Consider the following 16,981-nt stretch of genomic DNA (forward strand, 5'->3'; position numbering starts at 1 on the left):
CTGAGTTCAAATCCCAGCAACCACATGGTGGCTCACAACCATCTGTAACGAGATCTGACTCCCTCTTCTGAAGTGTCTGAAAACAGCTACAGTGTACTTACATATAATAAATAAATAAAGCTTTTTAAAAAAACAAAAAACAAAAAACAAAAACAAAACAAAACAAAAAAAAAAAAACCTCAAGGTTCTACTTCAGGTATTACATAAACTCATTGTAAACCAATGTTCCTACTAATAAAAACTCTCAATGAAACACACACAAACAAACCTGAGTATTTTGAACAGTGTTCTACATAGCTCTCAAACTGTAGAGGAGAGAGTCAAAGCATCAGGCACAGAGCTGCACAACTTGACACAAGCTAGAGACATTCGAATAAACAGACTCTACGTTGAGACAATGGCCCCAATAGGATGGCCTGTAGACAACCCTGTGGGGAATTTTCTTTTCTTTTTAAAAATGATTTATTTCTTTTTATTTTATGTGCATTGGTTTTTGTCTGCATGTGTAACTGTGGAATTGTTGCTACAAACAGCTGTAAGCTGCTATGTGAGTGTCAGAAGTTGAATCCAGGTCCTTGGGATTCACTGAGCCATCTCTCCTGCCAGCCCTCAGCAAGCAGTCCAGGACCTCTGCTTTAGTTCCTGCCTTAAGTTCCTGACCTCATTTCCCTGGGTAGACTATAAGGTAAAAGATAAAATAAACCCTTTCCTAAACAAGTTGCATTTGGTTATGGTGTTTACCACAGCAATAGAAATGTTAAGTAAGTCAGAATTGGTACTGGATCATGAGGTATTACTGTGGCAGATCTGACCATGTTTTGGGGGAGATTGTGGAAGGACTTTGGAACTTTGGGACAGAAAAGCCATGAGTATTGAGTTTAATGATTTGATTCTAACTGTGCCCTGCTTCTTCCATCTTTTTTCTTTTTTTTTTTTTCTCCTCAGAGCTGAGGACTAAACCCAGGACCTTGTGGTTGCCAGACAAGTGCTTTACCACTGAGCTAAACCCCCAACCCCAGTTCTTCCATCTTTAAGCACAAAAGTATGCAACTTATTTTTGACTTTACAGAAAGGGAGAGTTAGAAATTTGAGGAAGATTTTAGATATTTTAGAGACTATGATATTTCAGAGAAACTGGATGTTTTAAAGAAACTGAAATATTAAAGACTATGGAACTATTAAAAGTTGCAATGTTTCAGATTGTAATGCTGATATTGATATGAGATCTTCAGGATGATCAATAAAAGAATGGTGAAGCCCGGCAGTGGGCAGTGGTGGAGCACGCCTTTAATCCCAGCACTCAGAAGGCAGAGGCAGGCAGATCTCTGTGAGTTCAAGGCCAGCCTGGTCTACAGATCGAGTTCCAGGACAGTTATGGCTACACAGTGAAACTTTGCCTCATATAAACAACAAAAAGGGGAGGAAGAGGAGGATGAAGAGGAGGGGAAGGAGGGGAAGGTTATAGTCTTGGGAAATGATAATGTTTGTGTATTAAATTAACATGGGAAGCCGGGCGTGGTGGCACACGCCTTTAATCCCAGCACTCGGGAGGCAGAGGCAGGCGGATTTCTGAGTTCAAGGACGGCCTGGTCTACAAAGTGAGTTCCAGGACAGCCAGGGCTATACAGAGAAACCCTGTCTCGAAAAACCAAAAAAAAAAAAAAAAAAAAAAAAAATTAACATGGGGTCATCATCCTGGCTAGTTTATTGTAAAATCGACATAAACCTAGACATGTCTGGGAAGAGGGACTCTTGAGAAATGCCTCTGTAAAACTGGCCTTAGGCAAGTCTGTGGGCATTTTCCCAATTAATGATTGATGTGGGAAAACCTAGCTCACTGTGGATGGTGTCAACCCTGAGCAGGAGTCTCTGAGTTGAGACAGAAATTTGGCTGGGCAAGCCATCAGGAGCACTCCTCCATGTTCCTATATTTGAGTTCCTGCCCCAACTTCTTCCTTCAGTGATGGATTGTGACCTAAGGGTTGTAAACTGAAATAAACCCTGACCTCATCAAGTTACTTTTGGTCATGGTGTTTTATCTCATTAACAGAAACCCTAAGACACAGGGTTAACTACTTTTAGAGGGCTTTTCACTGCAATGGATATAAGTAATCAAAAAGCACAACTTGAGCAATTACAACTCTGAGAGAAGCTAGACAGATGGCATGAACCTACTATCTCAATTGTTTGAGGGCTAAGGCAGGAGGGCCACCTAAGCCAAGAGTTTGGGGCCAGCAAAGGAAATACCCCCACCCCAATCTCTTAACAACAAAAGCCTCCAAAAGAAAATCTAACATCTCCTCGACTTCAATAGGAAAAGAATCACAAGCAACTGTGGCTGCCATAGGAATAGGTAATACAGATGCCTAGAGGAAGAGTTGGAGTTGAGGATCTATTCTTTGAATAAACATACATGTAATTTGAACTAATCTCTTTTTGAATGCTGTGTGCAGACACAAAAAAGTTCAGCTGAGGCTGGGGATGACTCAATGGGCAAATCAGGAAAGTCAAACCCCGTCAGATACAAGGTTGAGGAAGATATTTTTGTGGCATGTATATGGTTAACCTAACCAATATTTATTCCACCAGACATGGTGGTACACACTTGTCATCCCAGCACTTGAGAAACCAAGACAAGAGGATCAGGAGTTGTTCTTGCTTTGAAATAAGCTTGAGGCTAGTTTGGGCTACATGAAACCATCTCAAAACACAGCAGAAGGGGCTTGGTGGATAACATGCTTGCTGTGCAAACATGAAGACCAGGATCCCAACGTGTAATACTAGCTCCTCAAAGAGGGAAGGAGAGGATCCCTAAGGCGAGTCAGCTAGCTAGACAAGCTAAATTGGAGAAGAGTTCTGGGTTCTAGTAGTCTCAATATATAAAACAGAGCATGAACCAGGAAGACATCAATGTTAACTTCTGGCCTCTACACATGCAAACATACCCACCAGCCCACCGACATGCAAATGTACATACATACCACACATGTATCCATACACCCACCCAGACATGAAATATATATATGATACACATGAAACACACATATAATACATGTATCATGCAAACACACATATATGCATAAAGGCATACACACACACACGCACACATGCACACAATGCAACCAATGCTGCGAGAAGTAAACTGAGAGTGGAGACGATACAAATAAAGCAAAATCACCAGAGCTCTTCACAAGAAGATTCTAGAATCCAGAGTCTACATAGCATAGCAGTCACCAGATCCAGGATGTGGGCCATTCTCAAGGGAAAGCCACTCAGTTGAAGACAACCCCAAAATGATGTAAGAATTGAAATGTCCAGATAGAAACAGTCAACAGACAGAAACAAGTTCAGAAAAAGAATCACTTATTTATCAGCTGGTTTTCAACAATAATGCTGAGATACTTCAGTGAGGGAAAACATATTCTTTTCCAAATAAGTTGCTAAAACAACTGGCTATCTGCTTTAAAAAAAAAAAAAAAAGATAAAAGAACCTGGGTTCTGTGAGCAAGATGGCTAATAAGTGGGACCCAAACTATCTCTCTCCACAACAAAGTACCAAATCAAAGAAAACCCAGGTACTTCGGTGGAGTGTTGGAAGCACAGCTACTACCTCCTACCCCAGGATGCAGCTGACGAGCTGACTTGAGTGAAGTGGTATGTGACAGAGACAATGGGCAGCCCAGGGGTACACAGTGGTCTTAGAAAGAAGGCGGCTGGGGAATGGAGAGACGATTAAGGTTGGGTACCAGGATTCATGGCGGCAGCTCACAACTGCCTGTAACTGCAGGTTTAGAGGATTCAATGCCCTCTTCTGGCCACTGTGGGTACTCATATACACACAAATAAAAATTATATGTTTACATTTTAAGGTATATGGTATGAGTGGCACATGCCTTTAATCCCAACACTCAGTCTGGTCTACATACCAATATCCAGGCCAGTTGCGGCTAAACAGTGAGACCATATCTCCAAAAAATAATAAATGAATGAATAAATAAAATGAATAAAGGGAACTATGTTGTGGATGGGCCTGGTGCTGTTCTTATGAACCAATCCCCTAATGAATAAAGGAGCCAATCACTGGGTGAGCCGGCAGGGCTTTCAGGTTGGATGGAGGGAGGGAGGGAGGAAGAGGAGAGAGTTAGGTCCTTTTGGACAGGGATAGCGTGAGGATAAGATGTAATTAAGAGTGTTTCCCAGTTTCAATAGCGGATTTGCCACCGAGGATTTAGATTTAACAAGGCATACAAAATTGGGATTTTACTTGCTGCATCCAGCGACTGAGTTTCCATCGTTTCTGAACTAAGTTTGTGTTGTTTTCTCCTTCACTCGGCGGCTAGGCCGGATTCGAGAGAGAAAGGTACGGTGGCAAAGTGTGGGTTTGCCAGATGTATACCACAAAGGCCGTGGGGGTTTTGAAGCACGGGGCTGGTGTGGTAGCCACTGGGAACTTAGGGAGCTGGGTACAGACATTTTGGGAGCTCCAGGCCAGAGAGTCTCCACAAGATAAAACAGGTCGCCCATTGCCAGTCAGGGTATGGCCAGCCAGGCTGCTAGGGCAGAGCTGCCGGAACCAGCACAGAAATGTGTTGGTTCTTTTTTTTTTTTTTTTTTTTTTAAAGTATTTCCCACAACAGAACTAAAATGAATACATGGAAGGAACTACAGTCCTTATCCTTTTCTCTCTCACGATCAACCTTGAGCCAAGAGGGTCTCTCTATATGACAAGGAAAAGATAACCGGGAGGCCCATGGATACCTGAAACATTTGCTATAAACAGATTGCAGCCAGCACAGGCCCTGGGCCCAGTTTGGAGAGCAGCCCAATTCCTATTATCACTGTCCATTAGACTGTAATTCCATTGTACTCATCCATCCCTACCCAGTTCCTCCTCTCATCCTGAGACTTCTACACCCGGGCCTTATTTGTTTGTTTTTTTTTTTTTTTTTTTTTTTTTTGGTTTTTCGAGACAGGGTTTCTCTGTATAGCTCTGGCTGTCCTGGAACTCACTTGGTAGACCAGGCTGGCCTCGAACTCAGAAATCCGCCTGCCTCTGCCTCCCGAGTGCTGGGATTAAAGGCCTGCGCCACCAGGCCCGGCATTTTTTTTTTTTTTAAAGATTTATTTATTTATTATATGTAAGTACACTGTAGCTGTCTTCAGACACTCCAGAAGAGGGAGTCAAATCTCGTTGCGGATGGTTGTGAGCCACCATGTGGTTGCTGGGATTTGAACTCAGGACCTTTGGAAGAGCAGTCGGGTGCTCTTACCCGCTGAGCCATCTCACCAGCCCCCCCGGGCCTTATAAAGTAGCAAAATACCTGCTCCTAGGCAGCTTGATGGATCCAGACCTATGAACCTCTCCAGGGCTTTCTTCACCTTGCCATAAGCTCTGGCTACCCATTTTCCCTCTACACCAGGAAGCAGATATGCAAGTTGGCCACAAAAGCCCTGCAAAGTTATCTATGCAGCCCTTGAATAAACAGGTGCCCCATCTGGGCCCACTGGTACTACCTGGCACCCATGTAGCACTAGACGCCAATATATTTTCTGCTCTACTACATGCCATGCTATGGATATGCATACTTATCTAAACTCATCAACACAGCCCTACATTGACACTGTCCTTAAAAAATGTGATAACACACCTCTGTTGCTGCACCAGTTCCACCTCACCTATATTCTACAGGCCCTCCATGGTAAAGCCACCTCCATGCAACCCACAGAAAATGATAGGCACACTCTTTGCTTAAACAACCTGCCCAAAAGAGCTGCATTCTGGCTGTACTATAATCATACAACTTATGCACAACTAAAACATTCAGACATCACCAAAGTTGATTACTGGAAGACACTACATTTAAAGCACTGGCCCCTAATCAATGCCAATGAACCCTATCCAAGTGGAAGTGTGGGATAGACTGCAGGGCATCTGATACCCTCTTCTAGACTCTTTGGGTACCAGGTACCCACGTAGTATGCATACATCTATATAGGCTAAACACTCGTGCACATAAAATTTAAAAAAAAGAAAAAGAAAGAAAGAAAGAAAGAAAGAAAGAAAGAAAGAAAAGAAAAGAAAAGAAAAGAAAAGAAAAGAAAAGAAAAGAAAAGAAAAGAAAGGAAAGGAAAGGAAGGAAGGAGAAAGAAAGGGGAAAAGGCTGTTCAATGAAGAGCTAACGAAAAATTTTCAAATCTTGGAGAAGATAATTCAGGTTATTAGATTTAAGCAATATAAGATCTTCTCAGAGGCATCTTATGGTCAAATGTCAAAAGAAGACAACAAAAGGGAATCCTAGAAATGAGCCAGGAGTATTAAAGCTTGCTGATTAACCCCAATACTCTGGAGATGGAGGGAGGAGGACAGGGACTGCATGATTCTCAGCCACATAGTGAGACCAGCCCAAGCTACATAAAACGCTGCCTCAAAAAAGGAAAAACACAGCTGGGCAGTGGTGGCTTACACCCTTAGTCCCAGCACGCAGGAGGCAGAGGCAGGAGGATCCTCCAAGTTCGAGGCCGGCCTGGTATACAGCCAGAATTCTAGGACAGCCAGGGTTACACAGAGAAACCCTGTCTCAAAACACACATGCACGTGTGCGCACACACACGTGCACAGCTATTCTTCCAAACTGCTCAGGAAATGTTGGCCTCCTGCTCTTGCCACCATGCCTTCCCTGCCACGACTGACTGGATCACCTCTAACACTATAAGACAATGATGAAAAAAATCAAACAATTCCCAACCCTATATACATCTTTAAAATAAAAGTCAAATTATGTATGAGAAAATCATTATACTAATATCAGATTCTCAGTAGAAACTTTAGAAGCCAGAGGAGAAAGGGACAATACATTTATAAAGTCCTAAAAGAAAAAACTACCAACCTAATATACCCAATAAAGCTTTCCATCAAAAAGAAAAAAGAAAAAGAAGAAAAAAAAGTGAAGTTTTTTTCAAGAGAAGTAAAAAAACGGAAGCAATTCATTACCACCATTTCCTCTACTAAAAAAAAAAATCAAACAGTATTGATCATCATGAAAACATGAAGCTCACTAGTAGAACACATATACAAAAGAAGAAGAGAAAACAATTAAACCTTATTAATACACAAAAAGAATCAAACCACAAAAATGAACAAAAAAGGCTATTCCGATGGTTCAGTGGTTAAGAGCACTGACTGCTCTTCCAGAGGTCCTGAATTCAAATCCCAGCAACTACATGGTGGCTCACAACCATCTGCAATGGGATCTGATGCCTTCCTTTGGTGTGTCCAAGGAGAATGGCAGTACACTTACATACATAAAATAAATAAATGTTTAAAACAATGAACAAAAAATATACAAAATTACTAGAAAAAATATCATATGACAAGAACATGTTTTTACTTATCAACAATCTTGAAAGTGACCAGATTAAATCTCCCCTAAAAGATATTGACTGACTGACTACATAAAAACAGGACCAATACTAAGCCAGTTGTAGGAAGCTCTCTTCACTAAGTAAAGGCAAAGACCAAAAGTAATGAATGGAAAAAATGTGAATCAGGCAAACAAAAACTAAAAGCAAGCAATAGTAGTTAAAACAGATTTTAAGTAAAAAAACAACAAAAATATATATAATGAAATAAAAGTTATCAATATATAATGACAAAGGGACAAATTCAACAAAAAGAAATAAGGATTGCAAATATATGTATATCCCAAAGCATCCAATTATATAAAGCAAACTTTATTATAACTAATGGGAGAGACTCTAAATCAATAAATAGTTAGAAACTTGACACAACACCTTCAACACCAGGTAATCACCCAAACCCCTCTAAAATATCAACAACAAAAAGTCAAGGCTAACCTATTCTAAGGACTAAAAGCACCCAAAGAACATTTATACAGAGTTACAGAATACACGTTTGTTTTATCACCAAATAGAATCCTGTGGAACTGACTGAATGTGAGGGTATAAATCAAGTTTCAACAAAGTCAAAAGTTATAACCATAACCTGTGTCTTTTCTAATCTCTCTGTCTCTGTCTCTTTCTCTCTGTCTGTCTGTCTGTCTGTCTCTCTCTCTCTCTCTCACACACACACACACACACACACAAATACACACAAGAAATCAGAAACTCATACAAAAAAACCCAGTACTTTGTAAGTATAATTGGGGGGTGGGGGAGAGGCTTATTTTGTTTTAGTTTTTTGGCTTTGGGCTTTTTTGTTGTTTTTTTGTTGTTGTTGTTGAGACAGTGTTTCTCTGTGTAGCCCTGGCTGGCCTGGAACTCAGGCGTAGACCAGGCTGCCCTTGAGCTCCAAGATCCACCTGCCTCTACCTCCCAAGTACTAGGATTAAAGGTTCACACCACCACTGCTCGGCTATTTAAAAAGACGAGTTATTAAATCGCAGGGTGCGGCATGAAATGTCTCTCTATAAGTTATTGGTCAGAGAAGCCCCAGAGGTCTTCAAAACCTCTGGGTTTTGGTCAGGCTGTTGCACTGCTCTTGCTTACCCATCAAAACTAGATGGTCAAACTCTATTGCTCAGACACACACAGAGAAATCAAGCTGAAACTGACTGATAACATCCTCCCTAATGGCTAGCTTTCAAAGTGCCAGAGGTGCTCTGCAGGCTGCCTGCTGGGGAAGAAAACTCATCAGTGGTACTAACCAACAAGGAACCTTGCATGCTATAATACTGACCTACCAGGCAAGATGTTCCCACTCGTGCACTTCAGCATATAGAAGGTATAACTAGCAATCACTTTTAAAGTGGGTTTGAGGCTTGCTCCACACTCCATACCTGGTACATCAATCTGGTCAATAGCTCATGACTATAGAAAATTATAAATCGCAGAGGGAAACCTATGATTTTGGTCTTGCTAAATGGACATATTGTCAAATGGTTTTCTAATTAATTCAATTTATGTACACAGATCAATGCGTCCTTTAATCCTGGCCAGAGAAGCTTCTATGGAAATGAGCAGCAGTTAATGCAGGCTGATAACTGGTCAAGAGCTGAGGATAAGTAACTATCCAGTACTCAGCTCTAAATGAAACACTTGTGTCAATTTCTCTTCAATTCAAGGCTCAAGAAACACTGTGTCAAGGGGATGAAGAGTGTAAGAGCCAAAGAATGGAGACAGGAGCTGTGAAGTGCTGCCTTCTGGGCATGACATGGCTACTACACTCATCAACTTTCAAGTTATAGCTGCCTGCACAAGGTCAGTAACATTCCAACAAGAAGCACCAACTCAGTGGGTAACCAACCAACCAACCAAAAAAACAATAAATAAAAAGGTGACATAAAGCCGGGCGGTGGTGGCGCACGCCTTTAATCCCAGCACTTGGGAGGCAGAGGCAGGCGGATTTCTGAGTTCCAGGCCAGCTTGGTCTACAAAGTGAGTTCCAGGACAGCCAGGGCTATACAGAGAAACCCTGTCTCGAAAAAACAAACAAACAAACAAAAAAAAAAACAAAAACAAAACGAAAAAAAAAAAAAGATGACATAAAGGTGAAGGAAATGTTAGGGTGCTTTTGAAAGTGGGAAAGTAGATTTGGAGTGCATTATGATCAAGATACATTGTATTGTTTATAAGCATGAACCTGTCAAAATATTTTTTAAATCAGATGAACAAGAACTTTAGGTCTGGAGAGATGGCTCAATGGTTAAGAGCACTGACTGCTCTTCCAGAGGTCCTGACTTCAATTCCCAGCAACCACATGATGGCTCCCAACCATCTGTAATGGAATCCAGTGCCCTCTTCTGGTGTGTCGGAAGACAGAAACAGTGTACTCACATATATAAAATAAATAAATCTTAAAAAAAAAAAAAAACTTTAGGAACTGTACAAATACATAAAATTAAAGAAAATTCTAAGGCAAGAAGCTGCCTCAATGGGTGCTGCCCAGGCTGACGACCTCAGTCAGTGCATGTGGCTCACTTGGTAGGAGAGAACTACCTCCTCCTCCAAGTTGTCCTCTGACTTCCATAGCTGTCTAGGTATGCATATGACCCTGCAACAGACACACACCAGAGCCAGTACAACCAAATCACAAAACTAAAAAGTACATTAAAATGAACATTAAAAAGTTAAATTTAATGAAATATTGGTATAACATATGCAAATCAATAATTATATCACATCAAATAATAAGGGATAAAAATCACCATCGTCTCAATACATTCAGAAAAAGGATTTGCTGAAGTTCAGCATTCCTCCAGAAAAAAAACTGCCTTCAGCAAAGTACACTGAGATTGTATCTCATCACAGTGAGGACTAACCACAAACGCACAGCCTATCACACACAATAGGGAAAAGCTGAAATTGTTCTATTCATTCAGAAAATCTTGACTAATAAATTCACTATGCAATGGAAAAACTAATGGAAGTTAAAATAAAATACAGAGCTGGGCGGTGGTGGCACACGCCTTTAATCCCAGTACTTGGGAGGCAGAGGCAGGCAGACTTCTAAATTCAAGGCCAGCCTGGTCTACAGAGTGAGTTCCTGGACAGCCAGGGCTACACAGAGAAACCCTGTCTCGGAAGAAAAAAAAACCAAAAGAAACAGATTCATAATAACACTGGTAAGCCTTGAAGAGATGCTAAGTGAAAGAAGCAAGTCACACTCAAAAATCCTATATGACATATTTATATGACATATTCAATATATATATATATATATATATATATATATATATATATATACATATATATATATATATTGAATATGTCATATAAATATATAAATATATAAACTTATAGGACAGAAAGTACACTAGTATAACCTAGAGCTGGAGGAAGATGAAAGGTTTAGGAGATGATGTTATAGGCTATATATTGTATCAAAGTAATGACACTGTAGAATTGATTGCTGTGGTACAATCTGTAAACACTCTAAATAACAGCAAACTATATAACATATGATTATAGTAATGATTTATACATTATTGTGTGAATCCATAAATTTATCAATAACATTACAAAAATAGTTAAAGTAACTATAAAACATTTATAAAAAACAGAAAAATAAAGTCGGGGACGGTAGGACATAACTGCAGCCTCAGCTCTCAGAAGTCCAAGGCGGGAGCATCATGAGGCCAAAGCCAGCCTGGGCTGTATGGTACATCCCTGGAGAGCGGGGGGCGGAAGGGCTGACACTCAGGGCTTAGGCAGCTTTTCTATAACATTAAAACTTCATAAAGTGAACTTCACCAAAGTTTCTAACTTCCACTCTTTAAAACAGTTTTAAAAATTAAAGGGCAAGTCACAGACCAGGAAAATACTTACAAAACATCTCTCTAAGCGAGGACTTACACCCAGTACACATAATAAATTCTTATAACAGAATAATAAAACAACCTAAACTTTACATGAACAGAAAATTAACAGAACCTCCACACCAATGATAACAGATGAATCTACGGAAATCAATTCATTATCAATGAGCTACTAGATAAGTATAAGTTAAAACTGAAGTGGGATATCATTATACCCACAAGAATGCCCACCTGGGGGCTGGAGGAATGGCTTAGTGGCCGGGCGCACTCCCTGCTCTTACCAACGACCATGCCCTCCCATTGCTCCAGCCACAGAGATCCAACACTTTCTTCTCACCTCTGCAGGCACCTACAAACAGTTGGCATACACTAACACAGACACACACACATACACAAAAAAATACTTCTTAACAAAATAAAAACCAGAATAGTCTGTAGTAAGCATGGCTCTGTGGTTAAGAGAACCCAAGTTTGGTTCCAACCAGAAGCTCATAACCAACTGCTCTAAGATCTGACATCTCTGATCTGAGGTAGGAAAACCATGAGTTAAATGACACCCAGGGATACATGACAAGTCCCTATGGGGGTCATGTGGGTGTAATTAAAATACCAAATATTGAAGTTATAGAAAACTAGAATTCTCTACTGCAAATGAGAAAACATGACAAAGGCACTTTTGAAAAGCAGCTTGTCAGTTTCTTTTCTTTTCTGTTGAATTTTTCAAACAGGGTCTCCTATAGGCCAGACTGGCCTCAAATGTAACGGTGTGGCTGAGAAGGCCCTTGAACTGCTGATGCCCTGTCTCTAGCTCCTGAGTGCTAGGAGAACAGGAATGTTCTCTACTACACCTGGTTTTGTGTTGCTAGGGCCTGACCTTAGCTTCATGGACACTAAGCATAGTATCTCCCTCTGAGTTACACATCCAGTCCTAGTCTGGCAGGGATTTGTATGTGTGCAGTGGATGCATGAGTGTGTTTGTGCATACCTGTATAATGTGGCATACAAACAACAGAGGACATTGAATGTCTTCCTCCATCACTCTGCCTCGTTACTTAGAGGCAGAGGCTCTTACTTCTCAGACAGTCTGGCAGTCAGCAACTTCCAGTGATGATCCTGTCTCCACCCATCTGGCTTGTTCCATGGGTATCTAAACTCAGGTTCTCATAGCTGTGCAGTGAGCACTCTTAACCAATGAGCCATCTTGTCAGCTCTACAGTTTCTTGTAACATAGAAGAGGGTCAGTAAGATGGCTCAGCTGGTAAGACGGCTTGCTACAAAGCCTGATGGCCTGAGTTCAATCCCTGGAACCTACATGGTAGGATCTGAGAACCAACTCCCACGTGTTGTTTGCTGACCTATACATGCCCATGAACACAAACATCCACACCCCAACCCCAACACACAGATAAATAAATGTAAAGAGCTAATAATAATAAAGTTGAAAAGTAACTTAGGAAAGACACTCGATGATGACCTCAGGTCTCTGCTTACACAAGCACGTGTGTACACACACACACACACCACTGAAGTAGTTAATCTTTATTGTTGACTTGACTTGATACAGAAGGTAACCAGAAGATAACTTTACATTTCCAAAGGAGTTTAACTGAGGAGGGCAGGACTACCCTGAACGTGGGCAACACCATTCATAGGCGAATAAAAGGTTAAAAGTGGAGAGCAAGCTAAGCAGCAGCACTCATCTCTCTCTGCTTCCTGGGTGTGGCGTGACGTGACTAACTGCCTATGGCTTCCAACCACCGCAACTGGGACCCTCCAGCCCCATGCCTTCCCTAGCATTGCAGGGCTCCTGAACCATGAGCCAAAACAACCTTCCTTCCCTTCCTCAACTTACTTCTGTGTGGTTATTTCTGTGTGGTGTTTTGTTGCAGTACTAATACAAGTATACATTATTTGTTTGGCATTCAGAGAGAGAGAGAGAGAGAGAGAGAGAGAGAGAGAGAGAGAGAGAGAGAGAGAAATACAGAGACAGAAAGCAGATCAGTGGTTAGTTAACAAAGGAAAATAACTATAAAACACACACACAACAGGGGAACTTAGGGCTGCTGAAAGTATTCTGTCCTTGTGTGGTAGTAGATAAAAGACTATAAACATAAAGCTGGACATCTAGGCAGATGAAAGTTAACATACAAAAACTTTGCTAATAAAACTGACCCTTTACAAAAGAACAATTAGTAGTTTCATTCCTTGTCTCAAGGCTTCAGAAGTTTCCAAAGTCCTAGGTTAATTCTCAAAAAGTTCCATAACTAATCAGCTCTCATTTCTAAAGTTTGTGTACAGCTCTAAGAACACAGAGACCATGCTGACACAAAACCTATGTGCAATTACCCCCAGCTAACTTGTTTTGTTCAGCATCCCCCTGCCCCCTAGGAAGAATTCCACAAGCATTCAGTAGCACATTCCTATACATGGGACAAATTCTACTTTTAGAGGCGATAAACTTTAATCAACAGATCGGTTTTTTATTTTATAGAGTGTTAAACGTAGAACCTTGTGTATATTAGTTAAACACTACCCACTGAGCTAGACCCCCAGCCCTACGGGCCAGCTCTAGACACCTGTAGTCTATTCGCCAATATCTAACAGCACCCACTACATTTCTAAAAATAATTAAATAATTTATGCTTTTTATGTCAATGTTTCTGAAACAATTAAAGGTAAATAAATCCATGGTGCAACCAAGAGAACAAATAAACAGCAGCAGCTAAGGTCTGAAGACAAGCATCCTGGGAAACAGGCCGTCACGTCACCTAAAACTCAACATGGGTTCTACGTATCCACAAAACAGACATGTGCGAAACAGCTGGGGGGTTGCAGTCAAAGTATATCAGGGCCTCCAGGGGAAAACTCAGGAGTTAATCATGCACACAGACACCACCAAGAACTGAAGGAACAAGGTGTGGAGAGGAGTGAGTACAGAAGTGCACAGGCTTCAAAATGACAAACCTCTGTATTGTCCAAATATTTTGGAAGATACCTTTTAAAATTATCTCACTCTACAGCTCCAGAGCCAACAGTAAATCAGACTACAGCTAGCAGAGATATATGGTTAAAAAAAATATTCACGAATACAAACTTGAAACTGTCAGAAAATTAAATAAAATTATAGTTAAGCAGAAACTTATTACTGTAGGCCACACCCTACAATAAATCAATTAGTGTCAAGATCTTCTCTGAGTGAACCTAACTTCCTGACAAACTGGCCTAGGCTGCAGTCTTATTTGACCTTCTGAAATATACTCATAATGAGACTGAGGGAAACACAAGCTAACTACATGTTTGAGGATCAAGTTGGGCTGACACTCACCACAAACTTCTCACCATTCTGCTCCACATGTTTGTATGTGGGGACCGATATGGGCACTGCTTGCTTTTCTGTGTAATCATAAAATGATTGTCCCAAGGAGTCGTCACTGGGGTCTAGGTTGTCAGCCTCATGAGGAGGTACAGACAACACTGTCAAGATCAATTCCTTCTCGCCTGCTCGGATCAGGTCCACCACCTGCTTGTGTGTCGCCCCCTCAACATTCACGCCGTTCCTAAGGGAAAAAGGGAAAAAACAGTCCCATAAACCAGACGGGTTCAAACACTTGGTAACTCCACCCTCCTGTCCCCACTCCAGTGTCATAGTATGAGCCATAGAATCAAAAGATGCATCTGGTTCCAGAAAAGCTGTCTGTCTTTCAGAGTCTAAAGTGAAGAGGCTGTTTGTGAACTTACGGCAGGGAGAGGAAATGCCAACAGGAGAGACCTAACCTTCCACTAGTCCAGCATGCTACACACTGCTCGATTCAGAAATGCATGTGGGAAAGATGGGGATGCCGAGAAGAAGTAAAGCTCACTTAGCCATCCAAACAGTCTGCTTCCCTCGTTTTAGCCAGCCATGTGTACAATACTATCAAAGTGGCTTGAATAATTCTCCCACTTTTACTATAGTCTGTTCACCTACACTTCAAGGGGATTTCCTTTCTAAGACTTATTTCTACTGTTTTTAATTATATGTATGTATGGGTATGTGCACATAAACGCAGAGGCCGGAGGCCTGGAGCTAGAGTTACAGGCCACTGTGAGCCATCCAAGATGGTACTGGAAAACCAAACTTGGGTCCTCTGCAACAGCATTATACATTCTCAACCACTGAGTCATATCTCCAACCCCAGAGATTTTCTTTTAAAAAACTCCCCTTCGTAGAGATTAAAGTAAGTGTGGGTGTGCCTCCAAGATAGCTACTTAAATTATATATATTTTTCCCATATCTTCAAATTAACCTTCCTATATACAAATTTATTATCTTGATAGTTAAAGAGTATTAATCTGCATATAGACTAGTTTCTTCTATCTCTTGGCTTCTAAAGGGGCAAGATTACCTCTCTAAAATTCCATTATTTTCAGGGGCTAGAGAGATGGCTCAGCAGTTAGGAGCACTGGCTGCTCTTCCAAAGGACCTGGATTCAGTTCCTAGCACCCACATGGCAGCTCACAATTGTCTGTGACTCCAGCTCTAGGGGCTCTGACACCCTCATACAGACAGACATACATGCAGTCAGAACACTAATGTACATAAAATAAAATTTTAAAAATTATTTTTAAAATTCTATTATTTGACCTAACTTCTTTTGTTCTCCCAATCAGCCTGAATAATCTCGTAGGATGATTTGGATATCTAAATAATCCAAACGTTTTCTCCTCCATACATTTCACTTTAAACTCTGTATAACCCGTCCAAACCAAGAAATACACACCTACAGTTATACACAAATCAACCTATTCACTTCACTTGTACAGAGCCTGAAACAAGGAGAAGTGTAAAATACAGAAGAACAATAATTTTGTCAAGAAAGGTGCCTAGTCCCACAAATACTCAACAAACTGACAGCCTTCTCAGAATGCTGACCTAGTGAGCTGTCTCAGTAAAACCACTGAGCAGCTGGCCTCAAGGTTCCCTGGCTCTCGCCAGAGACACGGGAAAATCCACCTGGCCTCTACTCACTTTACTGTTTTAAGTTTATCTGCCTGTTAGAGTTAAATTATTGTCTCAGTTCTGTTCCGAACCGAGTCTAGTAACAAGCCACACTGAGTCCTCAGCCCTGGACTAGCCTCCTCAGAGCCTTGGATCTGAAACACCCATCCGTATAAACAGAGCAGAAGGGGGGGGGGGGCTCAGCCAGCCTCCCCCTTATTTCTCCTTTAGCAATGTAGCCAGTAAATCCAGCTGGGCACTGCACTCACGTCTGTAAGCTTAGCGCTCAGGAGGTTGAAGCGGGAAGGAGGATTACCAGCATGTGCTATATGGCAAAGCGCTGTCTCAAAAAAACATAAGAAAAATTCTGTGATCCTCAAAACTCCTGACATTTCTCAACCTAAAATTCTAATTATAAGTAAATTCTTAAAAGTAGTGATTTAACCAAAACCGTCAGTTCTATACATAAAAATTAAGGGTCTCTTTGTGATAGAAATTCCAATTTACACAATCTGAAAAGAAACCAGAATACGAAATTCCAACTTTTCAAATATAATCCTTGGAGGCAGAGGCATGAGAATCTCTGCTTCCAGGCTAATATGAGTTATGACACTCATTTTAAAAAGTCAAGCAAGGGCTGGTGAGATGGCTCAGTGGGTAAGAGCACCCGACTGCTCTTCTGAAGGTCCGGAGTTCAAATCCCAGCAACCACATGGTGGCTCATAACCAT

At 41.1% G+C, this 16,981-nt stretch overlaps 1 protein-coding gene across 2 annotated transcripts in view; it reads right to left on the minus strand.

Annotated features, from left to right (window-relative positions):
- Positions 1-16,981, minus strand: part of Snx27 (sorting nexin 27) — an 80,391-nt gene that overhangs the window by 43,183 nt on the left and 20,227 nt on the right. For both annotated transcript variants that reach the window (XM_021195592.1, XM_021195593.1), the window contains exon 2: positions 14,599-14,830. In XM_021195592.1, the coding sequence (XP_021051251.1) occupies positions 14,599-14,830 (232 nt within the window). The remainder of the gene's footprint in view (positions 1-14,598; positions 14,831-16,981) is intronic.

This window comes from Mus pahari, chromosome 4 (genome assembly GCF_900095145.1).
Source record: "Mus pahari chromosome 4, PAHARI_EIJ_v1.1, whole genome shotgun sequence".
Lineage (NCBI taxonomy): Eukaryota > Metazoa > Chordata > Mammalia > Rodentia > Muridae > Mus > Mus pahari.